The following is an 18,559-nucleotide window of genomic DNA, read 5'->3' as shown; positions in this document are numbered from 1 at the left end:
CTGAGCCCATCCTGTGCAGTGAATCCTGCAGTAATCTCCCCGGCAACACACTTCTGGTCATATGACTCAATATTTACACAGGTAGATAATTATGGGCGTTAAATTTATTATGACCATAGTCACACACACAGCTAGGTGCACTCACTCACCTGTTAACACACACACACAACTGTTGTCCTGACATGGCTTCCACATTATTTATGTGTAACACCCTGAAACTCATAACATGTGTGTGGCAAACTCTTTTCTTTATCAGAAAACAAAATGGTGGAGCACAGAAGAGAGCGACGCCGTGCCATTTCCCTCAGGGCTGGACCTAGTGAGGTGGACAACGTCTCCCTGTCTGATGTGAATCTCAGGTAGAGGCTACGTCACACCAGTCCTGACCTCTTGATCAAATCCAATTTTATTGGTCACATACACATATTTAGCTGATCTTATCTCTTATGTCATAACAGACATTCAAAGGAGGTATTCAAACCCTATTTTTTTCCTCCATTGAAGTAGTCACTAATTTGACATTATGGGTGAAAGCAAAATGCTTGAAACTGGACACTTTGTTGTTCCCCATCACTGATTACCTCAAGGAATAAAGAACGCATTTCTAATGTTTTTTGAACATAATTTCTGTCCGTCCCTCCTTTAGGATCCATGCCAGGGCTGCCCGGACTACAGGTCGTCAGCTGGCAGAGATTGGTGACAGACTGGACCGTGAATGGGCAGAGAGACTCCCTAACCAGTGGCATGTGCCCCAAACTCTCCATGTGACAAGGCCTGCCCACGCCCTGACTAGAAGCATCTACAGGTGAGAGGGCTCAAAGACCAGGATGTCTTGTGCCAAACAACTAGTAAATCAGTGCTTACTTTGCACATAAGAAAAATGTAACACGCAATAAATTAAAATAATATGGTTAACAAAGATCTCATGTAACTCATTATCAGGGGGATACAAGAACAGCTTTGGGGAGTGACGAGTTTGCCTGGCGTGGCCAGAGCCTGGTTGGCCTCTGCTGTCCACAGGCAGGCTACACAGAGAGCAGAGGCTTGCGTAGCCTGGGTAAGAGCCACAAGCACACTTCCTATACCTACAATATATACTTCTCCTCATGTGCATTGGGAGTAGGGGCTAAGGGTAGATTTGGGATTGGGGATAAGTCTCTTACTACTACTCATGTGTTGTCCCTTGCCCCTACACAGGTTTCCAGTATTGAACCTGCTAACTGCCCTGGTTGGGCCAAAGCAACACTTGCCACTGTGGCACTGGTGGCCACGGCAACCACTTGCACTGCCTTGTGGAAGGAGTAGAAAGGCTAACCGTTGCACTGAGGGGGCCTTGGCTGGACTTCTGGCTACAATGTTTTGTGTTGGACAATTTCCTAATTGAGTGAGATTTTTAAACAATTTTTACTATTGACTTTAATTTAAGAAAACAATTAATACAGTGTGTGTTATTGAATCGATTGTGCTGGATCACGGTTTTTATAGTCTTATCAACTAATGCATGTTTTAAAGACTGTTGCTGGTCTGCAGTCTTTTCTATGAAGATTGGGCCTGTTACTGGTTAGACATTTAATTGCCACAACTATTTTATGTAGCTTATTACACCATTAAATGGAAGCTGGAAAATGATTTTTTTAATGAGTTGAGGAAAAAATTAAACGTGAGAAAAACCAAACTGACTTGACTCTCATAAATACCAGGTATTTATTTATTGGTGCAAGGTCACTTGAATGAGTTCATATGGACTGAGTCATTTCTGTCACATTGAAGGAAGTATACTGTAGGTAATGTATGCGTGTCTGTCTTTAGTACTGTTTTACTCCTTTTGGGTGTCATGACGTGGCCCTCTTTGGATATAGCAAGCACCAACTCTCTCTCTCTCACCACCTCTCTCTTCCCCCTACACCCAGGCTCTGTTATCTCAGGTTGTAAATTCCTGGAGACTCTCCCCCTCATGCAGTAGAGAGAGAGAAAGGTTCACAGTAGAACAAAGGAACTTCTTCTACCTCACAGAACTTGAGAACTAAACAATATCCATGTTTTGGAGAATGTATAACCGGTCGGTGGAGAATCCAGCTACGACCGGTCCATTTTGTTTGTTTGTGACCTCATTGAGAGACAATAGAGCCACATTACCATAACTCTGTTTATACAAGAGTCTCCGTTATGAGATTTGCATCTAAATATAGTATAAAATTAATGAGTAAAGATGAAACTATTTGTGAAATTATGTAATGTGATTTTAAACTTTAATGAAAGAGAATCCAATTCCCTTTAAAGTTAACTAAGTCATTGGCCCGCCCCATGAGCACACACATTGATCTGGCGTCATGGGACAGCCTTTTCTGCTGTTCCGAATAAAAACCCCACCTAAAGAAGCCCACTTCAGACCAAGTGTACCTCGATTATCGAGAGGGCTAAGGTTTGAGACGGACGATTCCAACAGATATCATGACGACACACTGAGCGTAAATATATATATTGATTGCAATTATTCCCGAATGAGTGAGTGTTCATGTGCAAAGGATTAGCATTTCAATTATTATAATTATCAACTTGTGTAGTGTCTTTTGTCTTTCCTGGCCTTCTCAGCCACACCCACTTCCTCTTTTGTCTACCAAGCCGTCATATCGGTTTAGCCCACTAGGGCACATTCCCTATCATTTCCTTATAACCGTATCTACTGTTTGTTTGTTATGCATTTCTGTGATTATTTAGTTAGTAAATAAATGATTAAGACAATTGATGTATGGATGATTTATAGTGAAGACTGGGTTCGTGCAGATAACCAACGATTTACGACGTTCGGAATGAGACTAACGTGAGGTTAAGAATGATTAATTAGACTAATTGATCAGATATTAAAATATTAGGAAAATTATAACCTTAATCTGAAGATTTTCTTTGGTGCCCCGACTTCCTAGTTAATTACATTTACATGATTAGTTTAATCACGTAATAATAAGTACAGAGAATTGATTTGATAAAATAAGTCTTCACTTTAATGATGCCAAAGACACGACATGGGTGATTGTCAATGGGTGTACACTGTACAGTATGTAGACTGTACTGTATTGATATGAGTCTCTTCACAAATCCATGAGTCCTGTCTTACTCCTCAGACCATAATCCTCTCAGTCATCGTGGGTGGTGACGTCCACATGTGTGTAGCTCTTGTAGGCCTTCATGTTGCACTTCTGCAGCGTGGCCCCCAGCTGCTTCCCGGGGCCCACCTCGTAGGTGTGGGGGAAGCTCTGACCCTGGGTCCTCTCGTACACCTCGTGGAGGGTCTGCTCCCACTTCACTGGCGACACTAGCTGCTTGACCAGCTGCCTGCGCACGTGGCCCTCATGCATGTAGCGCTTGGCGTCCACGTTGGAGTACACGTTGATCTCGGGCCGACGTACCTAAGTTGGGATGGGTAGAGAGACGGGTTTGGTAAAGGATTTTTCCACTCCTTTACATTTATTTTGGCATTTATGAAGGGAAACTGTAAATGTTTTTAAACAGACTTATACAATTGACAATCTGTCTGTGGTCCATGTTAGGAATCAAATCTTGTAAAGTCCACCATACTTCAACCAACACGAATGGAGATATTCTATACTTGACGTATGTTGTATATTGTAACGTCCTGGCTGCACAGTACATTAACCAACTGGAAATTGAAAATATATTATTGACTGATTGATGAAGTTCCGTACCTCCACCTGTCTGAGGACATCTCTCAAGGGCTCGGTGGCAGACTCCATCAGTGCCGTGTGGAAAGCCCCACTCACCGGGAGCGGCCGCGCACGCAGGAAGTGAAGTTTCCTCGAGTTCTGTTGTAGGAAGTCCAGTGCCTGAGGGAGGGAGGACAGGAGGAAGTGTCTGTGACTCATTCCCAATGTCAATTCCACCCCTAGCCCCTTTCCCTAACCCATTTAGGTATATCTGAGAAGTAGGCCTATAGCCTGCTTGACTCTGATCTCAAATAAATGTGAGGTACGTAAATCCAGGATGTTATGGCCCAAGAGAGTGACCCAACTCCCCATCCATCCACTACCTCTTTGTGGCCAGCGATGACTCTCCCATCGGGGAAAAGGTAGTTGGCCACACTGCAGACAGGCTCCTTGATGCCCAGGCTAAGGCAGTGCTCCCTGGCCTGCAAACAGGCATGTTTGTACTTAGCCTGGGGCCGTCCCATTACCGACAGCATGCCGCTAGAGATCAGCTCTGACGCGTTCTGCATGGCCTCTGCCCGCACCTTCACCGCATACAGGGCTGTAGGATGAAAGACAAAAAAACTATGGCGACTTAGAATTGTTTACCGTCCGTTCATAATTAAGTATAGCACAGCATTGGATAGACTATTGAGGCTCACCTTCTGTGAAATCCATGGCACCAGAAAACACCAGGGCTGCAAACTCTCCCACACTAAATCCTGCAGCAGCCACACAATTCTCAATGGCCTTGAGATGGATGAGGTCGCATATGATGACAAGATGTGCGATGAGAGTTTTGTTTGTGGTGAAATACAATAATATTATTAGTATAAAACATCAGGGTCTCTTAGGCTGTATAGTTAAACATATATTTAATGTATACTTTGCCATTAAATGCACACGTGTAACTATTTAAATAAGATGCAACTCACAGCATCGGCGCATAAGCGGCTACAGACATGGCAACTACTATGTGGCTTACCGCTGGGTTTTCGTGGTTCAGCCTCTCCACAGCTGCCAGTGACGTGACAAACACGGCGGGCTGACAGTGGACTGTCTTCATCAATTCATCCTCTGGCCCATCTAGGCACAGAGACAGCAAGTCGTAGCCCAGTATCTTCTGCGCGACGGCAAACATGTCCTTGACGTTTCCGTATTTCAGAAGCCCGCGACCCATACCCACGAACTGACTCCCCTGCCCGGGGAAGAGCAGCACAGAACACTCGCTCGGTTTCTTTTTGAGTCTCCGTTGCTCTTCTTCCGTGGGCTCATTCTCCATGAGTTGGTCTTTGGTCTCGGGTGATGTTTGTGTCCCGTTCTGTGAGCCATGCTGATGGGGGGTGTTTGACACTTTCCTGCACAAGGGAAATGACCTAAGCTCCGTTATTGAGGGTGTCCTCATCATGTTGAGGAGAGTAGCGCCTCTCATGTTGACTGATACACCTTTTCGCAGGACGACAACCTTAATGTGCGTAGTATTGCCACATGCAATCTCTAAATTTGGTGTCCACCGAAGCGGTTCATAAGTTTTTATAAGTTCACGGTACTCATATTATACACTCCATGAGACTATCAATCGGCGCAGGGCGCAGCCATATTGCTTAGGAGAGAAAAGTCGCTTTCAAATGACGTAGAACGACGGTCAGTGTTTGGGCGCGTTGCAGATTCACAAGAAATCACACAAAAACATCACCTGTCAAAAATACTCACATTGAAATAGCAATCTTTTGTTAGAAATATTGCACTTGACTGTTTGAATATTTTTTCATTGCTTGGTAGGCCTACTTACCTACACAAACAAATATATTAAACTTCGAAAAAACATCAACCACTCGATATACTGTATAATACTATATGTGACATATGGACATGGGTAAGACATGTATTTAGATATTTTTATTTTAAATATTAGTACATATTACATATATTTAATATATGTCAATATATTAGGCATATGTGAGCCACAGATTTAAGACATTACTTCAAAGAGATTGCATTTCAAGAATAAAAGAGGGAAAACAAGAATGTGTTGTGCTGAATACTAGGCCTATTTCAAAAGGGGACTGTACATATTTGCGTGTCCCGATTTTTCCTGACATGACACTTTTCCTTTCCTGACAAAAAAATGGCATACATGGGTTTGTTAGACTGCCTTGGAGAAGAGAGCAATCACTTTGTTCACACACAACATACCATTATGTGCACTTCTTTTGTACAGAAATTCAAACCTGTCATTTATTCTCGGTATTCTATCATTTACAATGACTGTTGTCCCCGAGCAAGATGGAAATCTGAACAGTCAGTTGGTTGATGAGGTGTTTCTCAGTTCTTGAAGTAGTGTATAGGCTACTGGGTCCACCTGTCAAGAATCATAGTCCTCATCATGGGACATGTTCGTACGGAACGGAATATTTTTTGTGAAGGAAGAAACTAAAATTAGCATTCTTATTGCACAGGTAGTATCTCCTCGATCAAAGCACTTTCTAATAGGAAGACAAATTCCCTTTAATTTATTTTTTACAGATCCTACTCATCTCCTAGTCAGCACTACCATTGGTAGAGGTCGAGTTCCTCCCCGACTACATTCCAGATCTTCAAAGCCTGGATTGGTATTTAACACATCAGCTAAGCACCTCAATTGATGTAGAAATCTGATGCCCGACTGCACAGTCGATGACGTGGCACACAACCATTGATTGATGCAATGCAACACCTGCACATCTAGTCGGGCAGGAACTCGGCCAGACTGTTGACATGTAAAACAACTGGGAATGTTCGACATTGCAGACGACAGTGCAGACGACTGCCGAATGACTGATCTGCAAAGATCCTTGCATCATAAATAACTACAATATTATTTGTAGATCAGTCAGTCACAATTTACCCATGACACATCACGATTCCCCAGGGTCTGACAGGGTGATAGCCTCCACCTGTTCCTGTAGTCCTTTCTCTTCTGTAGCCGATTGGCTCTCAAGTATTTGCTGAGTTTCTTGATTGGCTCTTGGTTGGAGTTTAGCGATAAACTCACTGCTGGCTAACGCCCCCTCCTGTTTCGAGCAGGTGATTTTTGCTGGCAACGATGATAACTTGTCTGTAGCAAAAGATATGGCATACCATATTGAATATATTTTATTGACTGTCCATCAAATCTGATTTCTTATTGTAGTATTTTTTTTTATTGCAACACACACACACACAGAGAGAGGGAGAAATACATGGCAGAGCATTACCCCCAGGAGCGACGGGTTTCATTAGGCGGTTGAGCTGAACGTTCCAGTGTCGGACATGGAAGCTGGCTTTACGTAGCTTCTCCTGAACTTCCTACAGACCCAGAGAGAGGGAAACAAGGACACGAGAACACAGTTAAAGTTGATGTCAGTTGCACTTTGTTTTACCATCTATCATTTACTAGGTGTTATTGACTTATAGGTGCCCTATGCAACAATTCCACCTGCAAATAATTCTATAAAGCTTTTTCACTGTGGAAATTATGGCTGCCTAAAGTCCAATGTAGCAAGATTCCCACCTAAAAAGATCCTGAACAATAGCCTTATCCTGCTCTCCCCTCACCTCCTGCCACCTCTTCCTCTCATCTCCTCTCTCTCACCTCCAGGTGCTGGTGACTCCTTTCTCGGGTCTCTCGGAGGCTCTGGAGCTCCTGGGAGGCGTAGTGGAGGGCAGAGGGGGCCGGCCGCTCTTCCTTAGCTCTGTTTGGGGCCTCCTCCATGGGGCTGAAGTGGCGGGATGCCTCCTGCTGCTCCTGGAGGAGCAGACACTGCCTGCTCTTCTCCTCCTCTGCCTGCAGTACTCTGGGAAAGGAGAGGAAGGAGGACAACGGTAGAGACAGTAGAAAGGGAGACAAGGATAGTTAGGAGAGAGGATGAGGGATATAAGTACACAGAAGACAATTCTACTGCAATAGACAGGGACGTTTGGTGATCTGATCTGTGTCTTTAGTCTTGCAGCCATGTGTGTGTGTCCGTGTGTGTGTGTGTGTGTGTGTGTGTAAAATTGCGTGTGTGTGCCTGACTCTCTCCTCTATGTGGGCCTGTATCTCCGTGTTGAGATACGTTTTTGTAGGCGTGTTACCCTTCTAGCTCCAGCCTGACTCTCTCCTCCTCCATGTGGGCCTGTATCTCTGTGTTGAGAGCAGCCTCCAGTTTGTGCTGGGTTAGCTCCAGCTCCTGGATCCTCTTCCTCTGCTGCTCGGCCTCCTTCTCCTTCTCTGCCATCTCAGCCTGCATGCTCTCCCGCAACTGGGGAACACACGCAGGCAGGCAATCAGGCACGTATACATGTACACCGGCTGCATTCTCTCTCTCTCACACACACACTAATCATTTATCTGGGGAACCTACATAGGTACACTGATAAACCTCATTCTTCAGTATTATCTTACCTTCTCTGCCTCCTCTAGCTGTCTCTCCAACTCTCTCTGGACCTCCTTCTGTTGCTCCCTCTCTTTCTCCTCCTCCTCCCTGCGCCGTGCCTCCACCTCTCGCTGGTGCTGTGGGACACAAATACATCCTAGATGTCATGTTAGGTACTGTATGCATTACCCCCTCTTTCCCCCCTTCTCTTTAATGCCTCACTCTCTCTCCCTCCTGCTCACCTGAATAATACTCTCTATCTCCTGTCCTTGGCGTTCCTTTTCCTTCTCCAGGTCTTGAATGGTAAGCTCTTCTGATTGGCTGCCGTGGCTGCTGCTGGCGCTCAGGCTGCGCTCCCGTTGACTCTGCTCGCGCTGGACCCGCCTCTTCAGCTTTAGTTCCTGGTGGAGGGAGGACTTGCGCTCACCCTGGAGACGGACGGCAGTCTGCAAGGCTGGGGAGAGAAAAGACACACACAGGAGAATCAGAAAAAAGTGATGTTCCTTCCCTAATGCTTTTCAACCGAGGGGTCTCCCAAATGTTTTAACCATTAAGGCAACAGGATATCCTCTTGGTCCGAGGACGACAATTAGGCTTGTGTCTCAGGCAGGGCGTTACACTTGTTCACATCCCCTCACCTTGGGTCCATTCCACCCTCTGTCTCTGGTCGGCGGCACTCATCTCATAGGTCTTGCTGGTGGTCTTCACACAAAAGAGACAACGCTTCCCATCCCTGTCTGGAATAGCCTAAGACAAAGAGAGGACAACTGGTGGTTGACTACCAGGGTGACATTGACTTATCAACACCCCAAGTTCCGCTCAGGTAATCCCAACCATAAATGATCAGTATTTGCATCAGGCTCGCAACAGGTAACCCTCATTGACTCTTGTTGTAATCCACATCTTAGTTCAAAATATAGGCCCAATGGTACAATTCTAGACAAGCTTGTATCTATACCAATTCAAGCTAACCCTATGGTATTTTCAAATAAGGGGTTACCAACTGAGCATATGTGCTGATATTAGAGTCTGATATGAAATCCTGCAGCTGTGGCGTTGGACTGATTCATGTAAATGTCAGAAGTTTGATCTTGAACTCTGACCTCTCAAACCAATGTGGACATTCTGGTAATATCTGAAACATCATAAATGGAAGAGGGAAAGAGTAAGGAAATTGTCGGTCGGCCCTGCATTAAAGACCAAAAGTGGTTAAAGAAAATGATAAATAAAAAAGTATACCAGTTTCATTTAAGGACCAAAAATGAACAGCTGTGCCATATAGATTGCCAAATAGTTGGGAAGAGATTTCCAATACACCAATTCCATGGCACATGGTTTATGAACTGATACACAAAACAACACCGGATTCAAAACTTTAAATTGTTCCATTTAAATGATTATACAAAATTCTTGCAACCAATTACATTTTATATATAGGGGATAAAACCATCTCAGCACTGCAGATTTTGCTGCGAAAAGACAGAATCATTAGATAATTTGTTTTGGTACTGTCCATATGTGGCTTGTTTTTGGTCACCGGTTCAGGAATGGCTGAAGAATTGCAACATTTACTTGGAGCTAACTCTGCAAATAGCACTGCTGGGTGATTTGAAAAGTCATTGACAATCAATTAATATAATAATAATTTTAGCAATTTTTTAAAATTTAATTTACAATCTGTACAAACTATGAGAATAGAAAGGTTCAGAACTTTTGTGAAACATAGCACAGTTGAAAAATATATGGCTAATAGAAAAAACTGGATGGTGTTCAAAGATAGATGGGAGGGGTTGAGGGAAACTTGGCTAAATGAGACTGTGCCGGATAATGATGTGTCTCTAGCTGGTTATAATGTTTTGGATCTGACAGAGGTGTCGCCATATTTACAAAGGACAACTTAAATGTTTCTGTATCTCTCACTACCTCTGTCCCTAAGCAGTTTGAATGTCTAGTTCTAAATGTGGCCCTTGGTGATAATGCCCAATTTATGCTAGTTAGAATTTATAGTCCTAATCAGAATAGAAAGAGGAGTGGAAGGCCCCGGGGCACAACTGAGCAAGGAGACAAGTACAGTAGTGTCTAGTTTGAGAAACAGATGCCTCAAAAACAGCTCTAGTGGACATTCCTGCAGTCAGCATGCCAATTGTATGCTCCCTTAACTTGAGACATCTGTGGCATTGTGCGGTGTGACAAAACTGCACATTTTAGAGTGGCCTTTTATTGTCCTCAGCACAAGGTACACATGTGTAATAATCATACTGTTTAATCAGCTTCTTGATATGCCACACCTGTCAGGTGGATATTTTTGTTCAGTATAGTATACCTTTTTTCAAGGATGAGTGATGACAAGAGAATCATCCAGCCTTTTGGGTATCTCACTACACCCCCATATGTCATGTCTTGAAATATGCAGACGGATTAACAGACATAGCACTGTTTCAGCAGCTATACTTGTCTAGATGATGTGCTATATTGTTTACACCATAAAAATCATTGTGCTGCCTTATTTATTGACCTGTCAAAAGTATTTGATACTGCTGACCATTTCTTACTTGTACAAAGGTTGTGTGAAATATGTTAGATCAGGCATCTTGCAGTTGGTTCAATAACTATCTAATGGAGAGGACACAACTTGTACTGACGGTATTAAATCTAGCTTCCTCAATATTATTTAAGGTATGCCGCAGGGGTCGATTTTTGGCCCTGTTCTCTTCACTATTTCTATACATAATATTGGTCTATCTGTTAAAACCTGTAACATTCATCTCTATGTGGATGATACAGTTATTTACTCCTGTTCCCCCTCTTAAGAGCAGGCCATTCATAACCTTCAGCATGGTTTTGACTCTATTCAAAAATTGCTTACTGATCTAAACTAGTGCTAAATACTAATAAAACCAAGTTTATGTTGGTCTCCAGGTCTCGTAATATTAACTTTGAGGACCTACATATTTGCACATTGACTACAGGAAAAGGAGGACCGAGCACGCCCCCATTCTCATCGACGGGGCTGTAGTGGAGCAGGTTGAGAGCTTCAAGTTCCTTGGTGTCCACATCAACAACAAACTACAATGGTCCAAACACACCAAGACAGTCGTGAAGAGGGCACCACAAAGCCTATTCCCCATCAGGAAACTAAAAAGATTTGGCATGGGTCCTGAGATCCTCAAAAGGTTCTACAGCTGCAACATCGAGAGCATCCTGACTGGTTGCATCACTGCCTGGTACGGCAATTGCTCAGCCTCTGACCACAAGGTACTACAGAGGGTAGTGCGTACGGCCCAGTACATCACCGGGGCTAAGCTGCCTGCCATCCAGGACCTCTACACCAGGTGGTGTCAGAGGAAGGCCCTAAAAATTGTCAAAGACCCTAGCCACCCCAGTCATAGACTGTTCTCTCTACTACCGCATGGCAAGCGGTACCGGAGTGCCAAGTCTAGGACAAAAATGCTTCAACAGTTTTTACCCAAGCCATAAGACTCCTAATTTCATTGTGAGCCCCCCCCCCGGCAACCTCTCTTTTACACTGCTGCTGCTCTCCGTTTATCAAATATGCATAGTCACTTTAACCATATCTACATGTACATACTACCTCAATCAGCCTGACTAACCGGTGTCTGTATGTAGCCTCGCTACTTTTATAGCCTCGCTACTGTATACAGCCTGTCTTTTTACTGTTGTTTTTATTTCTTTACCTACCTATTATTCACCTAATACCTTTTTTGCACTATTGGCTAGAGCCTGTAAGTAAGCATTTACACCAGTTGAATTCGGCACACGTGACAAATAAACTTTGATTTGATTGAAATTAGCCCAAATTGAACAAGTCCTCCATTATAAGTGTTTGGGTGTTTGGATTGATAAGCTGTCTTTTAAAAACACACATTGACAAACTGACAAGAAAGTTGAGAATTAACATTGGTTTCTTTTATAGAAATCAATCCTGCCTCACTTTGGAAAGTAGAAGGAAGATTGTTCAAGCAACGCTTCTCCCAGTACTTGATTATGGTGATGTAATCTACATGCATGTGGCAGCCTCTGCTTTAAAACCTTTAGATTCAAACTAGCATTCAGCACTTTGCTTTATCACTGGGGACAATGTTACACATCACTGCATTGTGTATAGTTCTGTTGGCTGGGAGTCTCTAACTACCAGAAGGGTCCAGCACTGGCTACTTTTTGTACATAAAGCGGTTTTTCAGAGACTCCCCCCACTATATCAGCTCTCATATTAACTGAAGATCCAGCTCATGGAATAGCCTTCAGGTCACCTTGAAATTAGACTCACTGCTCTCCATTGGACAGCTTAGATGGAGTTTAAGGGAGGTGATGTGAGAATTGTGTTTGTTTTGATTAATCCTGTTTTATTTCTTGTATTGATATTATTTATTGTATGTTAATGTTCACAGGGATCCCTTTCAAATTAGACCCTGGTCTCAATGGTGACCCACCCTGTAGAAATAAAAGTTGAATAAAAAAAATACAAAACATGACAAAGTATGTGGACATCTGCTCGTCGAACATCTCATTCCAAAATCATGGGCATTAACATGGAGTTGGTCCCCCATTTGCTACTATAACAGCCTCCACTCTTCTGGGAAGGCTTTCCACTAGATGTTGGAACATTGCTGCAGGGACTTGCTTCCATTCAGCCACAAGAGCATTTGTCAGGTGGGCACTGATGTTGGGCGATTAGGTCTGGCTCGGAGTCTGCATCCCAATTAATCACAAAGGTGTTTGATGGGGTTGGAGTCAGGACTCTGTGTAGGCCAGTTAAGTTCTTCCACATCGATTTTGACAAACCATTTCTGTATGGACCTGGCTTTGTGCACGGCGGCATTGTCATGCTGAAACATGAAAAGGGCCTTCCCCAAACTCTTGCCACAAATTTCGAAGCACAGAATCGTCTAGAATGTCATTGTATACTGTAGCGTTAAGATTTCCCTTCACTGGAACTAAGGTGCATAGGCCAAACCGTGAAAAACAGCCCAAGACCATTATTCCTCCTCTACCTAACTTTACAGTTGGCACTATGCATTTGGGTAGGTAGCGCTCTCCTAGCATCTGCCAAACCCAGATGTCTGTCGGACTGCCAGATGGTGAAGTATAATTAATCACTCCAGAGAACGCGTTTCCACTGCTCCATAGTCCAATTGCGGCGAGCTTTACACCACTCCAGCAGACGCTTGACATTGAGCATGGTGATCTTAGGCTTGTGTGCGGCTGCTCGGCAATGGAAACCCATTTCATGAAGCTCCAGACAAACAGTTCTTGTGCTGACGTTGCTTCCAGAGGCAGTTTATTACTCGGTAGTGAGTGTTGCAACTGAGTACAGAGGATTTTTTGCAGCTGGCGGTCCCGTTCTGTGAACTTTTTCCGGCTGAGCCGTTGTTGCTCCTAGACGTTTCCACTTCACAATAACAGTACTTACAGTTGACCGGGGCAGCTCTAGCAGGGCAGATATGACAAACTGACTTGTGCCAAGTTGAATGTCACTGAGCACTTCAGTAAGGCCATTCCACTGCCAATGTTTGTCTATGGAAATTGCATGGCTGTGTGCTCGATTTACTTTTGTGTCCACATACTTTTGTATATATAGTGTACTTCTCAGTCTCAGGTACACAGTAGCGATTCACTCAGCCATTAACAAAAAAAATGTATTACCCTAGCCAAGATTTTTGTGGATTGAAAGATAAACCAGAAAAACAAGATTACCTCCACAACACAATACTGGTCCAATGGAATCTCTCCCTTCTTGTCTTTCAGGTCCTCGCTGGCGTAGTAGGCCATGAAGGATGGCCTGAGTACAAACCAACGCTCCATCCAGTTCCTGCGCACATGTCCCTTTTTCCACATGTAACCCTGCGAGAGAGAGACAGACCGAGAGAGAGGGAGAGAGAGGGATCAATCATTGTCCCTGTAATGTGAATTTCATTCAGCGCAAACACACATATACACACACACACACACACACACACAGAAAAACAGCCCACACACACAGCCCCACATCCATACAGTCCCACCAACTCACCCTCTTGAGGACGTTGTGGTACATCTCAAAGAAGACCTGGTCCAAAGCCAGACTGAAGGCACCCGCATTGCTGACCCTCAGCAGCCTCCCGGCGCCCATGTGATCCAGGAACACCCACACCGACATGCCCTCCTCCTGGACAGAGGCATTTTGGGATAGCAGGTCCTCCAGGGGCTTGCCATCCCACTCCTGGTTCATCGCAGTGGAGATTTTCTTCATCAGGTACTCCACCTGCGTGTGTGTGTGCGTGCGTACAAGTCAGAAAATATCTTTATCCTTCTATGGGCGAATTTGCTGGGACCCATATTCAGAAAGTGATCTAGTAAAGGGATAATGCTGTGGTCAGCAAGTTGCAACACATCTTCATAAAGCCTGCAGATGTTATCAACAGGAAACTAAACCTCCCTCCTATTGGTTTATTCTACTCTGACTTCCTGCTTAGGGGGAGGAGAACAGGAAGTAAGGACCTAGAGTAGAGATATTTTAGAAAATGCACCGGAGGATTGTGGCACCATAATTGAGGAGGACGGGCTCGTTCCAGCTATTATTATGAGCCGTCCTCCCCTCAGCAGCCTCCACTGAGCAAGGGGCTAATCGATGAACATACAGTTTGTATACTGCAAGCGTCAAAGCACACAGTGTAGTCAAAATGGCCACTGGACTGCATAACTACAACTATTCTCTTACTGTTTATATACAGTACGTGTGTCTATTAACCCTCTATTCTCCCTCCCTCTTTTTCAGATTAACTATTTCCTCTCTACCTGTACATCTCTTTTCTCTCTGAAAGATACTATTTGGCTTTATATTTAAATGTGCCAATGGAGGTCAGTCTCTCCCTGGCCCCCTCATCCCTCCAACCCCCTCACCTCCTGTGGAATCATGATGAGTGGGTAGTGGTCCTCCGAGAGCAGGTTGAAGAGACAGAAAAGTTTGAAGCAGTCTCTCAGGGAGCACAGCAGCCCCCCCTGGCCACTGGTAGGTCTGTAGTTTTTCTTCATGGTCATCATCCAGCACAGGTCGTCAAACGTCTCCTTATCGTATGCACCCTCTTTGACCTGGGTGCAGCACACCAGGGGTTCATTTGTTCATTAGTACTGGTAAAGAGTTTTAGATATTAAACGGATAGTTCACCCAAATTACATATTGGTTTCTATACTCTGTAAGCAGTCTATGGACAAGGTAAGACAGCAATGCATGCTTCGGTTTTGCTCACAGGTTAAGGAAACCAATATGTAATTTTGGGTGAACTAAGATCAAGATCAAGTGCAATTCATCTCCTGAATGGACTGGAATTCACTCATCTCAATGTGAAAATCCTCAATTGAGTATGATGGGATGGTTACCTTGGCCAGTATGTATTTGTTGAGGTAGTTTACCTTGGCCAGTATGTATTTGTTGAGGTAGTTTACCTTGGCCAGTATGTATTTGTTGAGGTAGTTTACCTTGGCCAGTATGTATTTGTTGAGGTAGTTTACCTTGGCCAGTATGTATTTGTTGAGGTAGTTTACCTTGGCCAGTATGTATTTGTTGAGGTAGTTTACCCTGGCCAGTATGTATTTGTTGAGGTAGTTTACCTTGGCCAGTATGTATTTGTTGAGGTAGTTTACCTTGGCCAGTATGTATTTGTTAAGGTAGTTTACCTTGGCCAGTATGTATTTGTTGAGGTAGTTTACCTTGGCCGGTATGTATTTGTTGAGGTAGTTTACCTTGGCCGGTATGTATTTGTTGAGGTAGTTTACCTTGGCCAGTATGTATTTGTTGAGGTAGTTTACCTTGGCCGGTATGTATTTGTTGAGGTAGTTTACCTTGGCCAGTACGTATTTGTTGAGGTAGTTTACCTTGGCCAGTATGTATTTGTTGAGGTAGTTTACCTTGGCCAGTATGTATTTGTTGAGGTAGTTTACCTTGGCCAGTACGTATTCGTTGAGGTAGTTTACCTTGGCCAGTATGTATTTGTTGAGGTAGTTTACCTTGGCCAGTACGTATTCGTTGAGGTAGTTTACCTTGGCCAGTACGTATTTGTTGAGGTAGTTTACCTTGGCCAGTATGTATTTGTTGAGGTAGGGCATGTAGCCATGTTTTGACACCGGTCCATCGTCATCGTCTTGGAAGTGTTCCTCCAGTGCCACGGGGTCGTGAGGGATGTTAAACACCGTATACAGGTTGTGGGAGAGAACCTGCGACATGCACACACACAGACACAGAGAGAGAGTGAGAGAAATGAAGAAAATGCCTGTGTCAAAGGGAGATTCTCAATTGGTTCGCTCAACTCCTCTGTCCTCAGTTGTCCTCTCCTCACCTCCTTTTGAAAAAGCGAGGACACTCCTCCGTTTTAAACTAATTGACACTATCCTCAACCACTCTACAACTTAGCGGTTTCCGGGTCACCAAGGAGAGAGGACAGAGGATTCGAGGAGAGGATGGTCTTTTGGCCAAATGAGAATCTCCCAAAAATGACCCTTTAAATGTATAATGTTACTGTCAATATTACATCTACTATTCCTATATTTATATACAGTATGTAAGTGGTTACTGAAATAGTTCACAACTTCTAATCATCTCAAATCATATGAAAAAACAAAGCGGTCAATGATAAAAACCAAAGCAAGCAGTGTAAACAACATTGCAGGCCTCTGTTGACTGACTGACTGACTGACTGACACCCACACACACACACACACACACACACACAGCCCCCTCGGTGTGAGCATGTCTGAACACCTGCCTGCTATTTCCTGGGATTCTCACCAAAGGGAGAACGCAACTTGTTTGAACTCGACAGGCCAGAGACTAAGTGAAGGGGAAGATGACTGGGGAAGATGTCTGAACACACAGCACCGTCTGTTTCTGTTGTACAGTAAACTCTGATATGTTGTCATGTGTACAGGTTGACTGCAGTAAAGGGAGAGGGCCAGTCCTGGACTTTGAAACGAGGGCATAGGTGACTATCGACTGACTTTAATGCTCCCATTTCTGTGTGTAGGCTGCCGCTGTTGTGATTACTCACTGAAAGAGGGTTTCATAGATACACACTCATGAGGGTGCATCCACGTATTAAAGACACCAATGTATCCAAATTGTGTGTGAGTGAGAATGTTTTCATGTGCATGTTTCTCATACTGAGCAGTATTCCTGCATGATCCATGCAAATTATTATTTTTACTGGTGGACTGTTAACTTTACACATGGCATACATCCCTAGATTCAAGCAGAATAATGTATTATAGCCTAATATAATAACTTGTAAGAGGCTAACAATGTATTTTTTAGGCTATCTTGATCAGATCTTCAAACCTCAAAATGTTTGTTTATAAGGTTATCTAAACAAACGATTATGTGGATATTATTATGTGAATTGTAGGCTATGAGTAACAAGCTGGCGCCAGAGGCACAGAAGCAATTCAACGCCCATTTCATTATTATAAAACTCAGCACTTGGAAATATTACACTTCAAATCTAACCTTCAGCTGGGACTTCGATACTTTGCCGCATTTCTCCATGTCCAGCGATGTGAACGCGTACCAGATGGACTTGAGCAGTTCGGATTGCAGTTCCATTGTGGAGACAGACGTATTTGCGTCTACATTCCCGAAGCGAGCGGAGTTGTGCACAGCACAGTGATATCAGTATTGTAAACTGAAGTGGAAGCACTTAACGAGAAGGCGAACAGGACATGTTAAGAAAAGGGGTGGAGAAGAGAGGAAAAATTATGTAACCAAAGTAAAATACTACGTACCTTATAAACCTATAATTATGTTTTAGGTCACTCAAAGTTAAAACTTCGAAAGACTTTGGAAAACTCTGGCATCCTTGTAAATGATTGACCTCTCTTTCAAGTGGGTGGTGGTAAATTACCCCCAGCTCTTGGTTGATGTCATTGATATACATGCGACTTTTCCCCAACGCAGTTAAGACAAAACCACGCCCCGTTTTTCAGAGAGGCGTTCTACTACGCTCCCACTGGCAAGCTAGTGTTGTTTGAAGTTATATTATCAATAGTAGTCTATTATCAGGTAAAATCATATGCTTACAATTCATAATTTCTCAAATATGTATTAGCTAATCATTCAGTCGAATAAGCAATGCTACAACCATTGAATCTGTCTTTGAGCGTTAAGGGATGTTAATGGCTAGTTTGGCCCACTACATTATGTTATTATATTTTTCAATCTTGAAATACAAGGGTAAATGTTATTAAACAGTGACTGACATTTCGCGCTTCGTGATATTCACTTCCGGACTTGGAGAGCGCTCAAGGCTGTAGAACACCGGTTATTCAGAATAACTTGGCGTGGTTTTGGCTTAACTGCGTCGGGAAAAAGAAAGACGCAGTCGGCGTTATCACCCACCACGCGTACATCCCCCAGCAGCCACTCTGGGTTTGAGTCACACTCTCATACGTCCACAAACTCACAAGTTGTTTCCTTAAAAGCCCGCTCTACCGTAC

The 18,559-nt window shown here is 43.7% G+C and overlaps 2 protein-coding genes across 2 annotated transcripts; both read right to left on the bottom strand.

Moving 5' to 3' along the window:
• Positions 1–2,979: 2,979 nt before the first annotated feature.
• Positions 2,980–5,340, bottom strand: mcat (malonyl CoA:ACP acyltransferase (mitochondrial)). Its single transcript, XM_055937626.1, has 5 exons — positions 4,687–5,340; positions 4,364–4,451; positions 4,046–4,263; positions 3,705–3,842; positions 2,980–3,407 (listed from the first exon to the last, which is right to left on the bottom strand). The coding sequence occupies exons 1-5, from the start codon at positions 5,131–5,133 to the stop codon at positions 3,135–3,137; spliced, it is 1,164 nt and encodes a 387-aa protein (XP_055793601.1). The 5' UTR covers positions 5,134–5,340; the 3' UTR covers positions 2,980–3,134.
• Positions 5,341–5,585: 245 nt separating this feature from the next.
• On the bottom strand, positions 5,586–18,007 carry LOC129865128 (differentially expressed in FDCP 6-like). Its single transcript, XM_055937622.1, has 13 exons — positions 17,849–18,007; positions 17,574–17,762; positions 16,148–16,288; positions 14,978–15,166; positions 14,109–14,339; positions 13,793–13,939; positions 8,716–8,824; positions 8,320–8,531; positions 8,107–8,214; positions 7,797–7,963; positions 7,315–7,516; positions 6,938–7,028; positions 5,586–6,798 (listed from the first exon to the last, which is right to left on the bottom strand). The coding sequence occupies exons 2-13, from the start codon at positions 17,667–17,669 to the stop codon at positions 6,599–6,601; spliced, it is 1,893 nt and encodes a 630-aa protein (XP_055793597.1). The 5' UTR covers positions 17,670–17,762; positions 17,849–18,007; the 3' UTR covers positions 5,586–6,598.
• Positions 18,008–18,559: the final 552 nt, after the last annotated feature.

The sequence above is a fragment of the Salvelinus fontinalis genome, chromosome 11, assembly GCF_029448725.1.
Source record: "Salvelinus fontinalis isolate EN_2023a chromosome 11, ASM2944872v1, whole genome shotgun sequence".
Lineage (NCBI taxonomy): Eukaryota > Metazoa > Chordata > Actinopteri > Salmoniformes > Salmonidae > Salvelinus > Salvelinus fontinalis.
The sequence above is the reverse complement of the archived record's forward strand: the minus strand, read 5'-3'. Positions and strand labels throughout refer to the sequence as shown.

Bases quoted from the DNA above. Each gene is read 5' to 3' on its own strand.
- mcat (XM_055937626.1), bottom strand. From the start codon at position 5,133: ATGAGAGGCGCTACTCTCCTCAACATGATGAGGACACCCTCAATAACG. The intron at 4,452-4,686 runs GTAAGCCACATA...ATCCATCTCAAG, and splicing joins TGAACCACGAAAACCCAGCG to GCCATTGAGAATTGTGTGGC. The intron at 3,843-4,045 runs GTAGTGGATGGA...TCCCTCCCTCAG, and splicing joins TCATCGCTGGCCACAAAGAG to GCACTGGACTTCCTACAACA.
- LOC129865128 (XM_055937622.1), bottom strand. From the start codon at position 17,669: ATGGAACTGCAATCCGAACTGCTCAAGTCCATCTGGTACGCGTTCACA. The intron at 16,289-17,573 runs GTTAGATTTGAA...TGCATGTCGCAG, and splicing joins TATCGAAGTCCCAGCTGAAG to GTTCTCTCCCACAACCTGTA. The intron at 7,964-8,106 runs GTAAGATAATAC...TGTGTTCCCCAG, and splicing joins AGCTAGAGGAGGCAGAGAAG to TTGCGGGAGAGCATGCAGGC.